General features: G+C 37.3%; 1 protein-coding gene across 4 annotated transcripts in view; it reads left to right on the top strand.

The window, feature by feature from the left end:
* The first annotated feature begins 2,463 nt into the window (after positions 1–2,463).
* Positions 2,464–14,756, top strand: part of LOC126248314 (F-BAR domain only protein 2-like) — a 330,016-nt gene continuing 317,723 nt past the window's right edge. For all 4 annotated transcript variants that reach the window (XM_049949189.1, XM_049949191.1, XM_049949190.1 and 1 more), the window contains exon 1: positions 2,464–2,580. In XM_049949189.1, coding sequence (XP_049805146.1) covers positions 2,551–2,580 — 30 coding nt within the window. In that variant the 5' untranslated portion in view covers positions 2,464–2,550. The remainder of the gene's footprint in view (positions 2,581–14,756) is intronic.

The raw sequence follows: 14,756 nt of genomic DNA, 5'->3' as shown, positions 1-14,756 counted from the left end.
TCGCGTCAGAGTTATGAAGGTCAGCTTTGCTTTTTTTTTAAGGGATGCTATAGTCTGGTACTTATTTTCTGATAGCGGCTATCAAGATGAATCCAACGATGTGTAACAGTAAGGTCTTTGTAAATGAGGGTCGTCCGGCCCCGGTAGCTGAGTGGTCAGCGTGACGGAATGTCAATCCTAAGGTCCCGGGTTCGATTCCCGGCTGGGTTGGAGATTTTTCTCCGCTCAGGGACTGGGTGTTGTGTTGTCCTAATCATCATCATTTCATCCCCATCGACGCGCAGGTCGCCTACGTGGCGTCAACTCGAAAGACCTGCACCAGGCGAACGGTCTAACCGACGGGAGGCCCCAGCCACACGACATTTCATTTCAGTGAGGGTCAAATAGGTGTCATGAACATCCATTTACAGAAGGAGTTCGAAGTGATGACCATTGATATCAATTCAATGCTGCAATCTTCTTATAATGGATTGAGTGGTATTCCTTATCAGTTCAGCATTTATCATATCACACTCTGACAATTCTGTCTTGTGTACCTTGCAAATAGTAAATATTCGCCGAATATGGCATAACCATCTAATGTGCCCATGAGATGTAAACACCATTCGTCGGTTTCGTAATAGTACAGTAATAGGAACGGTAATAGTAGAATCTTCGTATCAAGCTGATGTGAATAACGTATTCCTTCGAAGAACAAGAGACTTATATGCTGAAAGACATCCTCAACGTACTCACCCTATACTTCGTTCATTTAAATATGTGTATGATAAATTGAGAACAACTGGATCTTTAACACATCGGAAACATACCTGGCAAAGGAAAGTTACTGATGAGGAAACGGAAATTGGTACTCTTGCCACTGTGGTTCGATATCCTTGTGTTAGTTCGCATCGAATTGCAAAGGAATATGGCATAAACCAGAGTAGTATTATTCGTGTTCTGCATCGCCATAAATATAATCCTTACCATATCACTCTCCACCAAGAATTAACTGGTACGGATTGTAAGCATCGCATTGAGTTTTGCCGTTGGGCTCAACTTCAGATTCAAGCAATGGCACATGATTTTATATTGTGATATGGAATACCACTCAGTCCATGATAAGAAGATTGCAGCACTGCATTGATACCAATGGTCATCACTTCGAATACCTTCCGTAAATGGACGTACATGTCACCTTTTTTACCTTTGTTGACCTTCAAAGACATTAGTGTTACACATCATTGGATTTGCCTTGATAGCCACTATGAGAAAATAAGTATCAAACTATAGCATCCCATAAAAAAACGAAGTTGACCTTCATATCTTTGACATGACTCCACCTAGCATAAAAAACCAATGTCATCTTATGGTCCCCATTGTCCCATACAACTTCTGTCCACAAAGTTTTCAGCTCCTACCATACTTTCGGAGTTATTCTTGGTGGTAATAGTTAGTGACTCACCCTGTATGATGTCATATGATGGTTATAGCTTAAGAATTATAAGAGCATTGAATGTTTACATGTTTTGTGACAAGATGTTAGTACCATTTAAATAAAAATATGTTTAAGATTGTTTTACTTATTCCACACCCATAAGGACCATTCCACTGGGCATCTGTGGAAGGTACATTAAGCGTATTTCTTATTCTTCGTGAATATTCATTATGTATTTTCGTGTCCTGACATGTTCTATATCCTGAAGGATCTCCTCTCTATGGATATATTGGAACGAAAGGCACATCTAATCTAATCTACTTCCAACGATTCCGAGACATTTGGATCCTCAGTTTTCCGTTTATTCGGACGAGATTTGTTTCAGGCTGTCCAAATACGGTAACTCCTACAATATGTGACGATATATACCAGACAATCCTCATCAGCTGTTGTGTGGTTTTAAAATCGGTGTTTTGTACCAATTTCTGAATCAGTTTTGTGTTTGCCTCCCTGCAGAAATAGTTAGGGAACACGTCCCACACAAGTCCTCTTGAGCCACATTGTCACATTTTCAAGCTTTTTCGTTCGTGACGTTATTTTATTATTTGCAGAGCATATTTTATTACAATAATTCCAAATTCTGAAATATACACAGAGTTTTCATAATAAAACGTTGTTGCAAGGGCCCCACCCGAGTCGATCGTTTAATGCCTCCAAATAGCAGGCGCTTCCTTTTTACAATATGCCTTTGTGCCTAGCTCCAAGTTTAAGGACGTGTGTACGTCACAATCACCAGACAATTTTAAACTGGAAACTCTGATAAACTTTGCAGATATGTCAAGGTACAAGATATTTGGAACACATTTACTTATTATATATATCTTCATGGCAACTAATAAATAAGTGTGATTAATGATACTACTGTCGTATTAAATGAAAAACATACCAACTTCTCTTTGCGATTTTCAAACATCTTTGTCTTGATACTAAGACCACAAACAGTGTTATCTTTGCATTTAGGTTTGAAAAATTGTATGGAGGGGGGTGTCGCCATATTACAGCTGTATGGGTGTGTTGGGGGTCATTGTCAGTCGTTGTGAGTGATTTGTTTATGTGATGGGTATTGCCTTACCATGACGGTCGATTTTGGTGATTATTTCTGGGTAAGTGAAGTGACTATAGATTATCAGTGGACCACTGTTGTGTCAACAGGATGCTGTACAGAAAATGTTAACGTAACCGTATTTAATTAAGGTGTTTCTTGTTTGCCCTGAATGTTAAACCTTGTTAATGTACATATTACGAGTTGCAGAAAGCTGCTGGACATCGTTGTATATCTCTTACGTAATTAGTAAGTTTTTGAGCAAGATAGCATAATTTACATGGAATGTCAGTTGTTGCAAGTGTTTTGCGGTGATTACGAAGTTTATAAACTGCGTTTTAGCTGGTTTAGCGCTACTATTTGTTTGTTATATGATAAAAAGGGGGGCTGATGCATTTCTGTATTGTAGTACAATATGCCAGTAGACTGAAGCTATGAAGTGAACTTATGACATTTGTCATAATGAGGGTGCTGTTTACATTACGCCGCTCATGCGTTTGATGTTACTTTTTTTTGCGTTTAGGAGAAAGTTTGTGTATGGTGTTATTCTTATGTGCTGTACACGGCCGTAATCCAATACACGAATTGTTTACTGTACATTGTTGTTGGTTGTGTTTCTCTGATAGTTATTCTATGCTATTGCCCTTAGGCTGTTTTCGTTTAACGCAGACCTTATATACGGAGTCCAGTGACTAAGACATCTCGCTGTATATTCAGTCGTAATTGACGTTCAGAAACTTTTCGATTATAATTTCAGCACAAGTAAATTGCCTTGCACTCCCCTTCCACTTTGAGTGTTTGATGGAGATGGTGCATACTTTTTCTTTAGGAAGCCCAACTCCCATTTTTCTCAAATGGCATCGCGAAAGTCATGGATGATACAGTCCGGAAGATGTAGCATTTCTCAGTTTTGAAAAAACATTTGGCTCACTACCATCCCTACACTCATTATTGAAATTATGATCATATGGGGTGTCAAGCTAATTTTGTGGCTGGCTTGAGGATTTATTGGTAGGGAGTACACACCATGTTATCTTGGATGGAGATTCATGCCCAGATGAGCCCGAAGGAAGTCTGTTGGGACCATCGCTGTTTTTGTTGTATATTAATGACCCTACAGACAGTATTAATTGTAATCTCAGACTTTTTGCAGTTGGTGCAGTTACTTATAATGACTGTTGTCTGAAAAAAGCTACACAAGTATTCAGTCACATCTTGATAGTGGTGCAAAGATTGGCCACTTGCTGTAAGTGTTCAGAAATGTAAAATTGTGATTTTTGCAAAATGAATAAACTCAGTATCCATTGACTACCCTATTAGTAACCCGAAGCTGGAATTGACCAACTCGTACAAGTACTTCAGAATTACACTTTGTAGGGGTGTGGAATAAAATGATCACATTGGCTGTGTTGTAAGAATGCAGCTGGCAGACTTTGGTTTATTAGTAGAAAAGTAGGGAAATGCAGTCAGTATATGAAGGAGTTTGCTTACAAGTCCCTCGTGTGACCCATCTTAGAATGTTACTCAGGTGTCTGGGATCCATATTGAATAGGAGTTGCAAGGGATATTGAACATATGTTCCTACAGAGGAGAGCAGCACAAACACAAGTTTTTCTTTCATGGGAGAGTGTCAGAGGTGCAAAGAACCTGAACTACAGACACCTCATAATAGATGCAAGCTATCCTGAGAAACCTCACTAACAATGTTTCAAGAACTAGCATGAAAGGGTGAATGTAGGAATAGACCCCCATGTATCGCTCCTACAGGTACCACGAGGACAAAATTAAATTAATGGCAGCACACTCAGAAGCATTTAAACAGCTGCTCTTCCTGTACTCTATACGTGAATGGAACAGGAAGAAGCTCTAATCGCTAGTACAATGGAAAGTATCCTCTGCAATGAACTTTATAGTGGTTTTGCAGAGTGTAGTGTAGACTATAAAATATTTCTTAATCTCTCTCAAAATGCTACACAGCAAACCACCTCACCCTTCCCTCCCCTCCCCCAAATGAAAAAAAAATCCTCTCTTTCACACTGGTTCTCATTTCTTTTTTGTGAACCACGGTAGATGTGAAAACATTGCAATTGCATGGTGTTTTTTGTGTGTTACGCCCTGCTCACCATGTATCATACCAAAGGACTATATATAAAAATAGCTCAGGTCTTAGCTGTACAGTAAAAGAGTTGTTAAATAGAATAGACATTATCAGAGCCTTGATGTTTTATGTTCATAAATATTATTCTTATTTACATATTATGATGTACTGACCATAGATTCAGTTAGAAACAATGTAAATGTGGTGTTGTTGTATTCTTGTTGTCCTGCTGTTTAAATAAGAGTTGTACATTACACATTGTTGTTCTAGTACTGTATCACTACTTAGTAATGGATATAATGTTAATGAAAGGTTTTCAAATAAAGGAATGAAACGAAGGAAAATATCCAAGTAGGCCTTCAATAAGTTTTCTCTTTTCAACTGTAGGAAAGCAGACATTAAATTGTGAAACCAACTCTCAGCTTCCCCAGGATGTAAATTTTGATTATTGTACTTCATGTCAGTCAGATGTCACAAGCAGGCTGAAGATAACAATTTTAAGAGGTTTTGTGTTCTTAAAGTGTTGTGGAAAATGCACAAAAGAAGTTCCAGGAAAGGAAGTTGATGTAATTAGCAACCCATTTTCAGATCCAGTACTTGTAATATTCAAACTGTGTATGTGACCTCGGTACATGCAGCATGATGGAATGACATTCTGTACTGGTAGAAACTGTAGTGCTATATTAGTTTTCCAGATTAAAATTGTGATCTCATTCTATGGGGTTTGTTGCTTGGCTTTTTAACCATTAAGGTTTGCCATAGAGGTTTACTGAAAGGTAGTCATTATTATTCTAAAGATTTGCTTGCATGGAATAGGATGGATAGGGTTCAAAATATTGTTGATTGACTAGAACTGCCTCAGTTGTTGGAGGAAGTGTAAAGGAATCAGCTTTAGTCTTTTGGAAGGAACCATACCATCGTACTTGTTACATCATTCAAGTTACTGTGGATAATCTTTATCAGAGGGATTGAAGAGATTTAAACCCCACTACTTCCAAATCTGAGGCAAGTCCCTTAACTATACCACCACCTTTCATGATAATGGTCTGTCAGTTGACATTAACGAGATAAGTTAACTTTTGGATCATCTCTACTGCAAGAAACATGTTTCATTAGCATAGGTGCACAGATACTCTATTATGAAAACAATTTCAGGGTTATGTCCTAATCATTTCTAAATAACTTAAGCTATTCATATTACACTCAAATGATAGTACCGCTTGGTGTTTATAAACTGAAATTGACTGTAAATCTTATGAACAGTCTGCTTGTTTATACAACTGTAGTTATTACTCTGGATATGGCAGATATTTTTTGAAACATTCCACCTGGGGAGTAGATCTGAAAACTTATCTTCATTGTACTCAGATAGTGGTATGTATTTGTATTACATAGACCAGGTGAGAATAGTTGTCCATTTATGCGTATACAAATCATTGAAGTCTTACTCCAGACTGCATGATGTGAGAGACTAACAGTTTAATTTTAACTTTCCCTTCAGAATTTGTGGAGGCAAGAAGAACCACTGCCAACTAGGTCTATTTGATTTGAACCCTTCTTTGACAAGAAACTGGTATTGTCTTTCAGCATAATAATGCCTAATAATGTGGGTAGTGAGGCTAGTACAGTGGTACATAGTCTCTGGGGTGAAAATTGGGAAGAGATTAACTCAGTGAGCTTGCTTCTTCAGTATATGTAAAGAAATTGTTGTAAAATAAGTGAACGGCTTAGTGATTTTTCCTCTTAACATGTTTATATCAGTGTAACATACATAGGGAACAAATACCAAGATTTCCTTTAGTTGAATATGTGATTTCTGTGTGAGGATTTCAGTTCAGATAGAAGAAGTAGCTGTTAATACCAAGCTTTATGTCTTGTTGCTCGTATCTAATAAAACTTGTTTGTCCACTGGAACTGTGTAGTATATTTAACAATGGTTTACTGTCAGTATTTGGTGAATTATAAAACATTTTATTTGTACCGGTAAATAGGCAGAACTTGCACAAGCTGATGTTTCAATTGTATTGAGTCAAATTCAGCTTCAGATTACAAGAAGGAAAACATTAATTGTTGAACCACTAAGGAGTAATCGCTGACACAGGTGCTATGAAATGCCAGGCTCAAAAATATTGTTGCATTGTACTTTCGTGAGTCACCTGTGTGTCTGTTGCAATGTAATCTGTTTGTACACACATCAGAATACACATGCCTAAAAGCACTTAAAATTATAAGGAGGTTATGTAGACAATTTTCTAACTATCAGTGTTTCTGAAGAATTTTGGAAAGGCTATGTGTAAGAGTATTAAACATCACTTACATACAATTTGTTTTTAAACTTCCTGTTTGGTTTCGGGGTAGGATGCTAAACAATACAATTTATTTCCCTGTGTGTGAGACACTTGCAGTGATAAATGATGAGTTGGGGAGGGCAGTAGATGTCTTTCTTGATTTAACAGAAGAATTGATGCTATGCTCCAGATATACTTTCACACAATGTGCAGCATTATGGAAAGAGGGGAAAGCTCACCAATGATATGTTTCATATCTAGTAAATAAGAAGCAAGATGTTGTCTTGGACTTTAAATGGAACAAATCTGAATGTGACTGGAATGTGCTAAAGTGGTAGAGTTTGTGGTTGGTGGTTGAAGGGGAGGAGTAATGGCAAGGTTGTGTTCTGGGTACATAAATTTTCTGTAACTATCAATGATTCACTACCATATGTGACAAAAAATTGTACAAAATTGCATATGTGGGTACATATGAAGTATAATTTAAATTTGCAGCTGGGAGGGTAGTAGATAATGGCAGCATTGTGTTTCCATATTTAAATGCAGGAAACCCCAGGTAGTTAGTTCTTTTGCCTGAATAAGTACACCATTTGGTAGCTGCCAGAGAATAAATTCATAGTAGTGATATGTTACACATGCATATTCAACTTGCTCAGCAGTAAGAGCTGTCCTATTAATTACTCAACAGAGTTCTTAAATATAGTGTCATCTAGGGAACCATTGGTTAAGGTCAGAACATGGCATCTGTCTCATAGAGAATGTTCATGAGCTCATGGCCCCTTGGGCTTAAATTAGACATGTTAATGATTAACGAAAATCATCTCATCGTTTCTTTGAACATCTTCAGGTTGCTGAGTTGTGCTGAATTCAAGCCATAGATGGTCTGGTTGCTGTATGTAATGTTAAAGACATGTAGCTACAAACGTACTGCAGCCACTAAGTCTCATATTGTATATTTTCTGTCGACACATCCCACATTGTAACATTTATTGTGAGTATGATCTATGGAACAACTGAGCAGCCAACCAATTTACTAAGGGTACTTTGTAAGCAGTATCCTTTGCAGTCGTTGCATTTTTCCGGTGTTGTACCAGTGAACCGAATTCCATCAACTGCTTTACCTACAAGTGAGCCTATGTTGTCATTCCATTTCATTTACCAACAAATTGTTACATCCATGTATTTGTATGAATTGACTGATTCCAATTGCAAATAATTGATATTGTAGTCATTTTGTGAAGTAAATAGTTTACATTTCCAAAGATCTAAAACAAGTTGTTAATCTTTGCACCACTTACCTTACTGACGCCTGACTAAATATTTCTGCAGTTATAGATAACTGCATCATCTGCAAAAAGTCTGAGGTTACTATTAATACTATTTGCAAGGCCATTAATATAGAACATGAATGGCATGCATGAATAGCATGCATGAATGTAGTTGGAGGATACCCTTTCATACAATAGGAACTATGCTCTACCAAACAATTCATAATAATTTGCGTAGTGTAGATACATGTGTCATTAGTGATATTATTATGTTGAAACACTGAAGAGATGTTTGTTCCAGTCATCCTTCTGAAAGGTGTAGTTTAGTTAAGTCTTTATGCATGCTACACGTAACATATTTGTGTCAACTCACTGTCATGTGTTGTAGAATGGCTCAGATTCACAAATAAAATACATTTTCTCCCTGAAAACATATTGACATGCTGGCCATTTATGCATCTGAATTTTGAATCCTAATCTACAACAAAATCTGATAAATGTAGCACAACCACATACTTAAGTCTCCTCATGAATTCATCTGTGGGGTAGGGGTAGAGGAGAAAGACAGGAGCTAAAGTAAAAATATTTAACAAGTCAAGTGAAAGCTTTTTATTTAATAAAGGAGTGAAACAAGGTGAAAATCTCTCCACTGTCCCATTCAATATGGCCCTGCGCAGCATGGTAAATAAGATCAATAAGAGCCACCATATATATGAAAACTAGCAAGATACGTGCATATGCTGATGATGTAACAGTAGTAAGAAGAAATGCCAACACAATTAAAGAACCATACCTGGCAACGGAAAAAGAATCATTAAAAATTTGTGTCATGGTAAATGGAAAATAAAACAAGGTATATGGTAATGATACACTCGGAGGCCAGAAGAACCTACAAAAATGTAAATATAAATGGGGCATGTTTGAAAGGAGTGTCCTCTTTTAATTTCTTGGAAGCATTAATATCAAATGATAACAGCATCAGAAAGGCTATAAGAGAAAGGATACAAGCAGGGAATGGAGTTTACTTTACATATTTACAACTCTTCAGAAACAAGCTTGTTACAAGAAGAACAAAACTTGTAATCGGTAACTCCCTAGTTTGCCTAGTTGTCACATGGGCGCCAAAGGTATGGACACTGACAGAAGATGACAAAATTGTGTAAGAATGATTGAGCGAAAAGTACTACATAAAATTTATGGCCCAGTAAGGGAGGAAGAAGTCTGGAGGATATGCTATAGCAGTGAGCAAGGGAGAGATATAGTAAACTAAGTGAAATCGCAACAAAAATTATGGCTAGGGCACTTGGAGAGAATGGCAGAGGACAGAATACAAAAGAAAATGATGAATGGTATGATCCATGCTGCTAGGTGGAAAGGGAGACCTAGAAGGAGGTGGGTGGATGATGCGATGGATCTCACCTGCATGGGAGCCCGGGGGTGAAAATAAACAAAGAAGAAGAAGAAGATTTCATTTGTTTGTAAAATTTTCATTATCTGCCAGCACTTTAAATTTGCAAGAGACGTGGTGAAATATTTTTGTACTTTGCTCCTTTTTGGGCAAGAGGAAGGTTAAGGTGTATATAGTGTAAGCAATGTTTTTTTGTAGTGTTCTGTTTATGTAAGCTGCCACTGTTTTTAAATAGTACCTGTTTCTTCACAACAGGCTACATAAGAGAGTAAATGTATTTATGAAGCTGTTCTTAGTGTGAGAAATTTTTTAACATGTTGCTTACACAAAGTTCTAAATCTGCAGACATACTCTCCAAGTCACCATACAGTGCATTGTGGAGAGTCCATTGTACCACTGCTTGCTATTTCCTTTCCTGTTCCACTCCCAAATAGTGTGAAGGAAAAAAAAGACTGGCTACCTATATGCCTCCATATAAGCCCTAATTTCTCATACCTTATCTTCATGGTCCATATGCGAAGTGTGTGTTGGTGTCAGTACAATTATTCTGCAGTCCGTTTCAAACGGTGGTTCTCTAAATTTTCTCAATAGTGTTTCTCAAAAAGAACGTTGCTTTCCCACCACAGATGCTTCCCATTTCAGTTCCTGAAGCATCTCTGTAGTACTTGGGTGTTGTTCAAACCTACCGATGACATACCTAGCAAACTGACTCTGAATCGCTTCGATGTCTTCCTTTAATCCAACTTGGTGCAGATCCCAAACACTTGAACAGTACTTGAGAATAGGTTGCATGAGTTCCCTATATGCAATCTCCTTTACAGATGAACTGAAGTCAACCATTTGCCTTCCCTACCACAGTTCTCACATGCTGGTTCCATTTCATATTGCTTTTCAACACTACAACCAGATATTTAAATGATGTGACTGTGTCAAGCAGGACACTACTAATGCTGTCTCTGAACATTACATGATTGATTTTCATACTTGGCTGCAGTAACTTACCTTTCTTTTCTACATTTAGAGCTAGCTGCCATTCATTATTGCCTACTAGAAATTTTATCTAAGTCGCCTACTATCCTCCTACAGTCAATCAACTGTGACACCTTCCCATACAGCACGGCATCATCAGCAAACAAATGCAGATTGCTGTCCACCCTGTTCTGCCAGATCACTTCCAAAATCTTCGAGCCACTCGTATGTGGGAACTAATTCCATATGCTCATACCTTTGTTCTATGATGAAACCCAGATATTACCCTTACAATGAATACTGTGTGCGTGCGTGCGCGTGCTCGCGTGCGAAAAAAAAATGCACCAGAAAACTATTCTATATGAACCTAGAACAAATCAAAAAATCTTTTAGTTAGTTTCCTGTTCCATGGATTATTTTGCACGATAGGTCACAATGATGTGGAACATGTCATTTTACATCCATACCGCAGATTAATTTGTACATATGGTTACATTCTGAACGTTTCTAAGTTTTTCAAAAAAGAAAAGATATAAACATGTTGTGTGTTAATAGGTCCTACCTAGCATGTTTTTACACATTATTCTGTGGAATAGGAAGAGTTGTCAAGGAGGAACTTTCTCAGTTTGTTTTCAGATTTTATTTGCTGTCAGTCAGATATTTTATATTGCTGGGTAAGTGAATCAAAAATTTTTGTTATGACATTGTGCACCGTTTTTTGTGCTGAAGGCAACCTTAATGTGGAAGAATAAATGTCATTTTTCCTTCTGGTATTGTAATTATGTACATCATTGTTCGTTTTGAACTGTAGTGAAATATTTACAACAAACTTCATGAGAGGATAAATATACTCTGAAGCAGTAATCGGACTGCTTAAATGGATGTCTACAAGATGATCATGAGAGAATGCCACGTAATATTCCTACAGCACATTTTTGAACAATGAGGGCTTTCTTTGTTAAAGATGAGTCATACCACAACATTATTCCATATGACATTATTGAATGAAAATATACAAAATAAGTCAACTTACTAATCTGTCTTTCCTCAAGATTTGCAATAATTTTTAATGAAGTTTCCACCCTGTTTATTATTGCCTCATCATGTGTTGTGATTATCATTGGTGTGGTACCTATAGATGGGCGGAACAGAATATGTTGCCTTTTTCTAAAATTGAGGGTGAGACCATTCACAGAAAACCAGTCAGTGATACTTTTAAGAATTTTATTTGTCATTTCTTCCGTTTCTGTATGTATGCATGCTTGAATTGGTTACAATACTAGTGTCTTCTGCTAAAAGAACTAATTCTGCTTGTATATTAGATGGAAGAGTGTTTACATATATGAAGATTAATAGTGGACCTAAGATTGAGCCTTGGTAAATCCCATACATGATTTCTCCTCACTCAAAATTATGTCCCCAGATTATTTGTTGAATTACTGAGTGAATCTTTCTGCAGTCTTTTGGTTAGATAGGACATTATCCATTGATTGGTTATACCATCAGTCTTATAACTTCAATTCATCTAAGAGAATATTGTGAGTCACACTGTCAGATGCCTTAGATAGGTCATAGAGTGTACATACTGGCACTATCTTATTATCAAACACTTGTAAAATCTGGTGAGTGAAATGTTTCATTTCTGACCTCAGTGTTTTGAAATTACGTGTCATACACATAGAATATTTTGAAAGTGAAATTTATGGTTTTGACCTACCCTGATGTTTACTCTCGTAGTGGGAGTACTAGATGGATGTACTTACTTTCTTAATTAGCTAACTGATTTTGTGTTAGAACATGATTTGCTAATTAGGTAAGTGCTCCATAGATCATGTGCTACATGCAAAACACTACTCTGCTGTTCCCACTTAACTGCTTGATGCTTCATCGAACCACATTCAGACTATTTCTCTAGCGTTCTATTCTTGAATAACATGTGGGAAAAGTGAACACTTACCTCTTACTGTACAATCTCTTATTTTATCTTTGTGATCATTTATTCCTATGTAGGTGGGCGTCAATAAAATATTTTCACATTCAGAAGAGAAAGTTGGTGATTGAAAATTGCCTTTGGTTTAATAATTGCCATCACAGCTTGTCTGTGTTACAGGCATGACACTCTCTCTCCTATTTTGTGACAGAACAAAACCAGCTGCCATTCTTTGAAGTTTATCGATGTTCTCTGTCACTCCTACTGGGTAAGGATCCCATATTGCATGGTAACACTCTTATCAGATGATGGACAAACATAGTGTAGGCAATCTGTTTAATAGAGTTGTTGCATCTTCTAACTGTTCTGCCAGTAGTACAGTCTTTGGTTCACCTTTCTCAGCATTACCTGTGTGTGATCATTCCAATTTAAGTTGTTTTTATAATAGTAATCCTTAGCCGTTTAGTTGAATTGACATCCTTTAAGTCTGTGCGATCTATGGATTCCTTTTAGTACTTACACTTTATATTGTTTAGAGTAAATGGCCACTTTTTGCACTATACAGGTACCTTGTCTAAATCATTTTGCAAGTGGTTTTGATCTTCTGATAACTTTACTAGATGGTAAATGACAGGCATCATCTTCAGTCAGTCTAAGAGAGCTGCTCAGATTGTCTCCTAAATTGTTTAAGGAACAGCAGAGGGTCTATAAAGACTTCCCTGCAGCTCATACTGGTAATCTGGATCGAGTCCACTTTCAAGCTATTAAATACAATTTGCTTAATATGATTGATTGACATTTTGCCAATTCTTCAGATACAGTGAGCTGTATCGAAAAATGCTTTCAGTTTAATAACTGTGTTATGTTGTAGTTAGTCACTTTCAAAATGCAGAAATTTGATAGCAGGTTAAAACCGTATTCTGGGCTGGACTTGGAACATTGCCTTTAGCAGGCAGTGCCTTTAATGGCTAATATACTCAGTCTCACCTTGCGAACAACCTTCACAGCTTCACTTTTGCCACTACTTCTTTCTTGCTTTCCAAACTTTACAGAAACTCCCCTGTATAACTTGCTGGAGTGGCACTCGTGGAAGAAAGATATCGGCAGAATTGAAGCTGTGAGGTCTGGTCATGAGTCATGCCTGGATAACTCGGTTGGTAAGGGCATTGCCTAATCTTGGAATGACACAGAGTTTTAAGCTGTGATGAAGTTTAAAAATGGCACATACTGTGCTACAGAGTGAAAGATACATTCTGGAAACTTTAAATATCATAAAAAGTGATCATCACATTGATTTGAATACCACAGTGCTTGATTAAGGTTAGCCCTGAGGTGATCCTTCAAAATGGCACACTCAGCCAGTTATGAGCCAGAAGCTACGGTTTGATATGTTGCTCAACCCTAGTACAAATTGGTATTTGTCACACAACCCTTAGGACGCACATAATTGCTTGTTGTCTTTTGTTCTGTCTTTAAAAAGTATTTCACTTCCTCTGTAGAAGATTGTTGAGTCACAACCTTGGTGTTCTCTGTTTCACATCAGTGTAGTACCATGACCTACTTTGACTCAGTTAAGTGCAGTTGAGTGAAACATTCATTTTGTTACGTTTTATTTACTTTAGTTCATTCCCAAGATCGATGCAGAGTTTGCACCATAGTAATCCTTTTATAAGCATTGCTCAGATGGAACCTTAGTGGAAAAACTATGTATTGCAGCTGCCTGCACAAGGTGTTGTTGTGTTTCACCATATCTTACACCTAGTGTATGTTCTAAATATATGAATCCATACAGCCATACAAATTATAAAAGTGGATGTACATATGCTCATATGTGCGTATGTTCTACATCTTCTCTTAAACCACTGGACCGATTGTGACCAAACTTTGTACACGTGTCACTGACTGGTAATAATCATTGTGGGGCTGGGAATCACTTATATATCAAAGGGATGCAAGTAGGGGTGAAAAAGAAGTGTAGCAAACGATGCCTGAATACCTGTACTTCATTCTTGCAGTATTAGAGAATGAGAGCACTTAGTGCTGTGCAACATACTTTACACATTATTTCAAACCTTTTTCCACTGACAGCCCCCTCGAAGTGATGAAAGCAAAAGTTTATTTTCACTGTTCTGGCAGTAAAATTGCTCTATGAACTATGGCATTTTAATTTATTCCTTCTTTAGTAATAACGGTATTCACAACACACATTAGTCAGTAGCCACGTATACCACTGGCGTAGCAGCAAAATTATATCTTTCTGCAGCACATACTTCAGG

This window comes from Schistocerca nitens, chromosome 3, assembly GCF_023898315.1.
Source record: "Schistocerca nitens isolate TAMUIC-IGC-003100 chromosome 3, iqSchNite1.1, whole genome shotgun sequence".
Classification (NCBI taxonomy): domain Eukaryota; kingdom Metazoa; phylum Arthropoda; class Insecta; order Orthoptera; family Acrididae; genus Schistocerca; species Schistocerca nitens.
The sequence above is the reverse complement of the archived record's forward strand: the minus strand, read 5'-3'. Positions and strand labels throughout refer to the sequence as shown.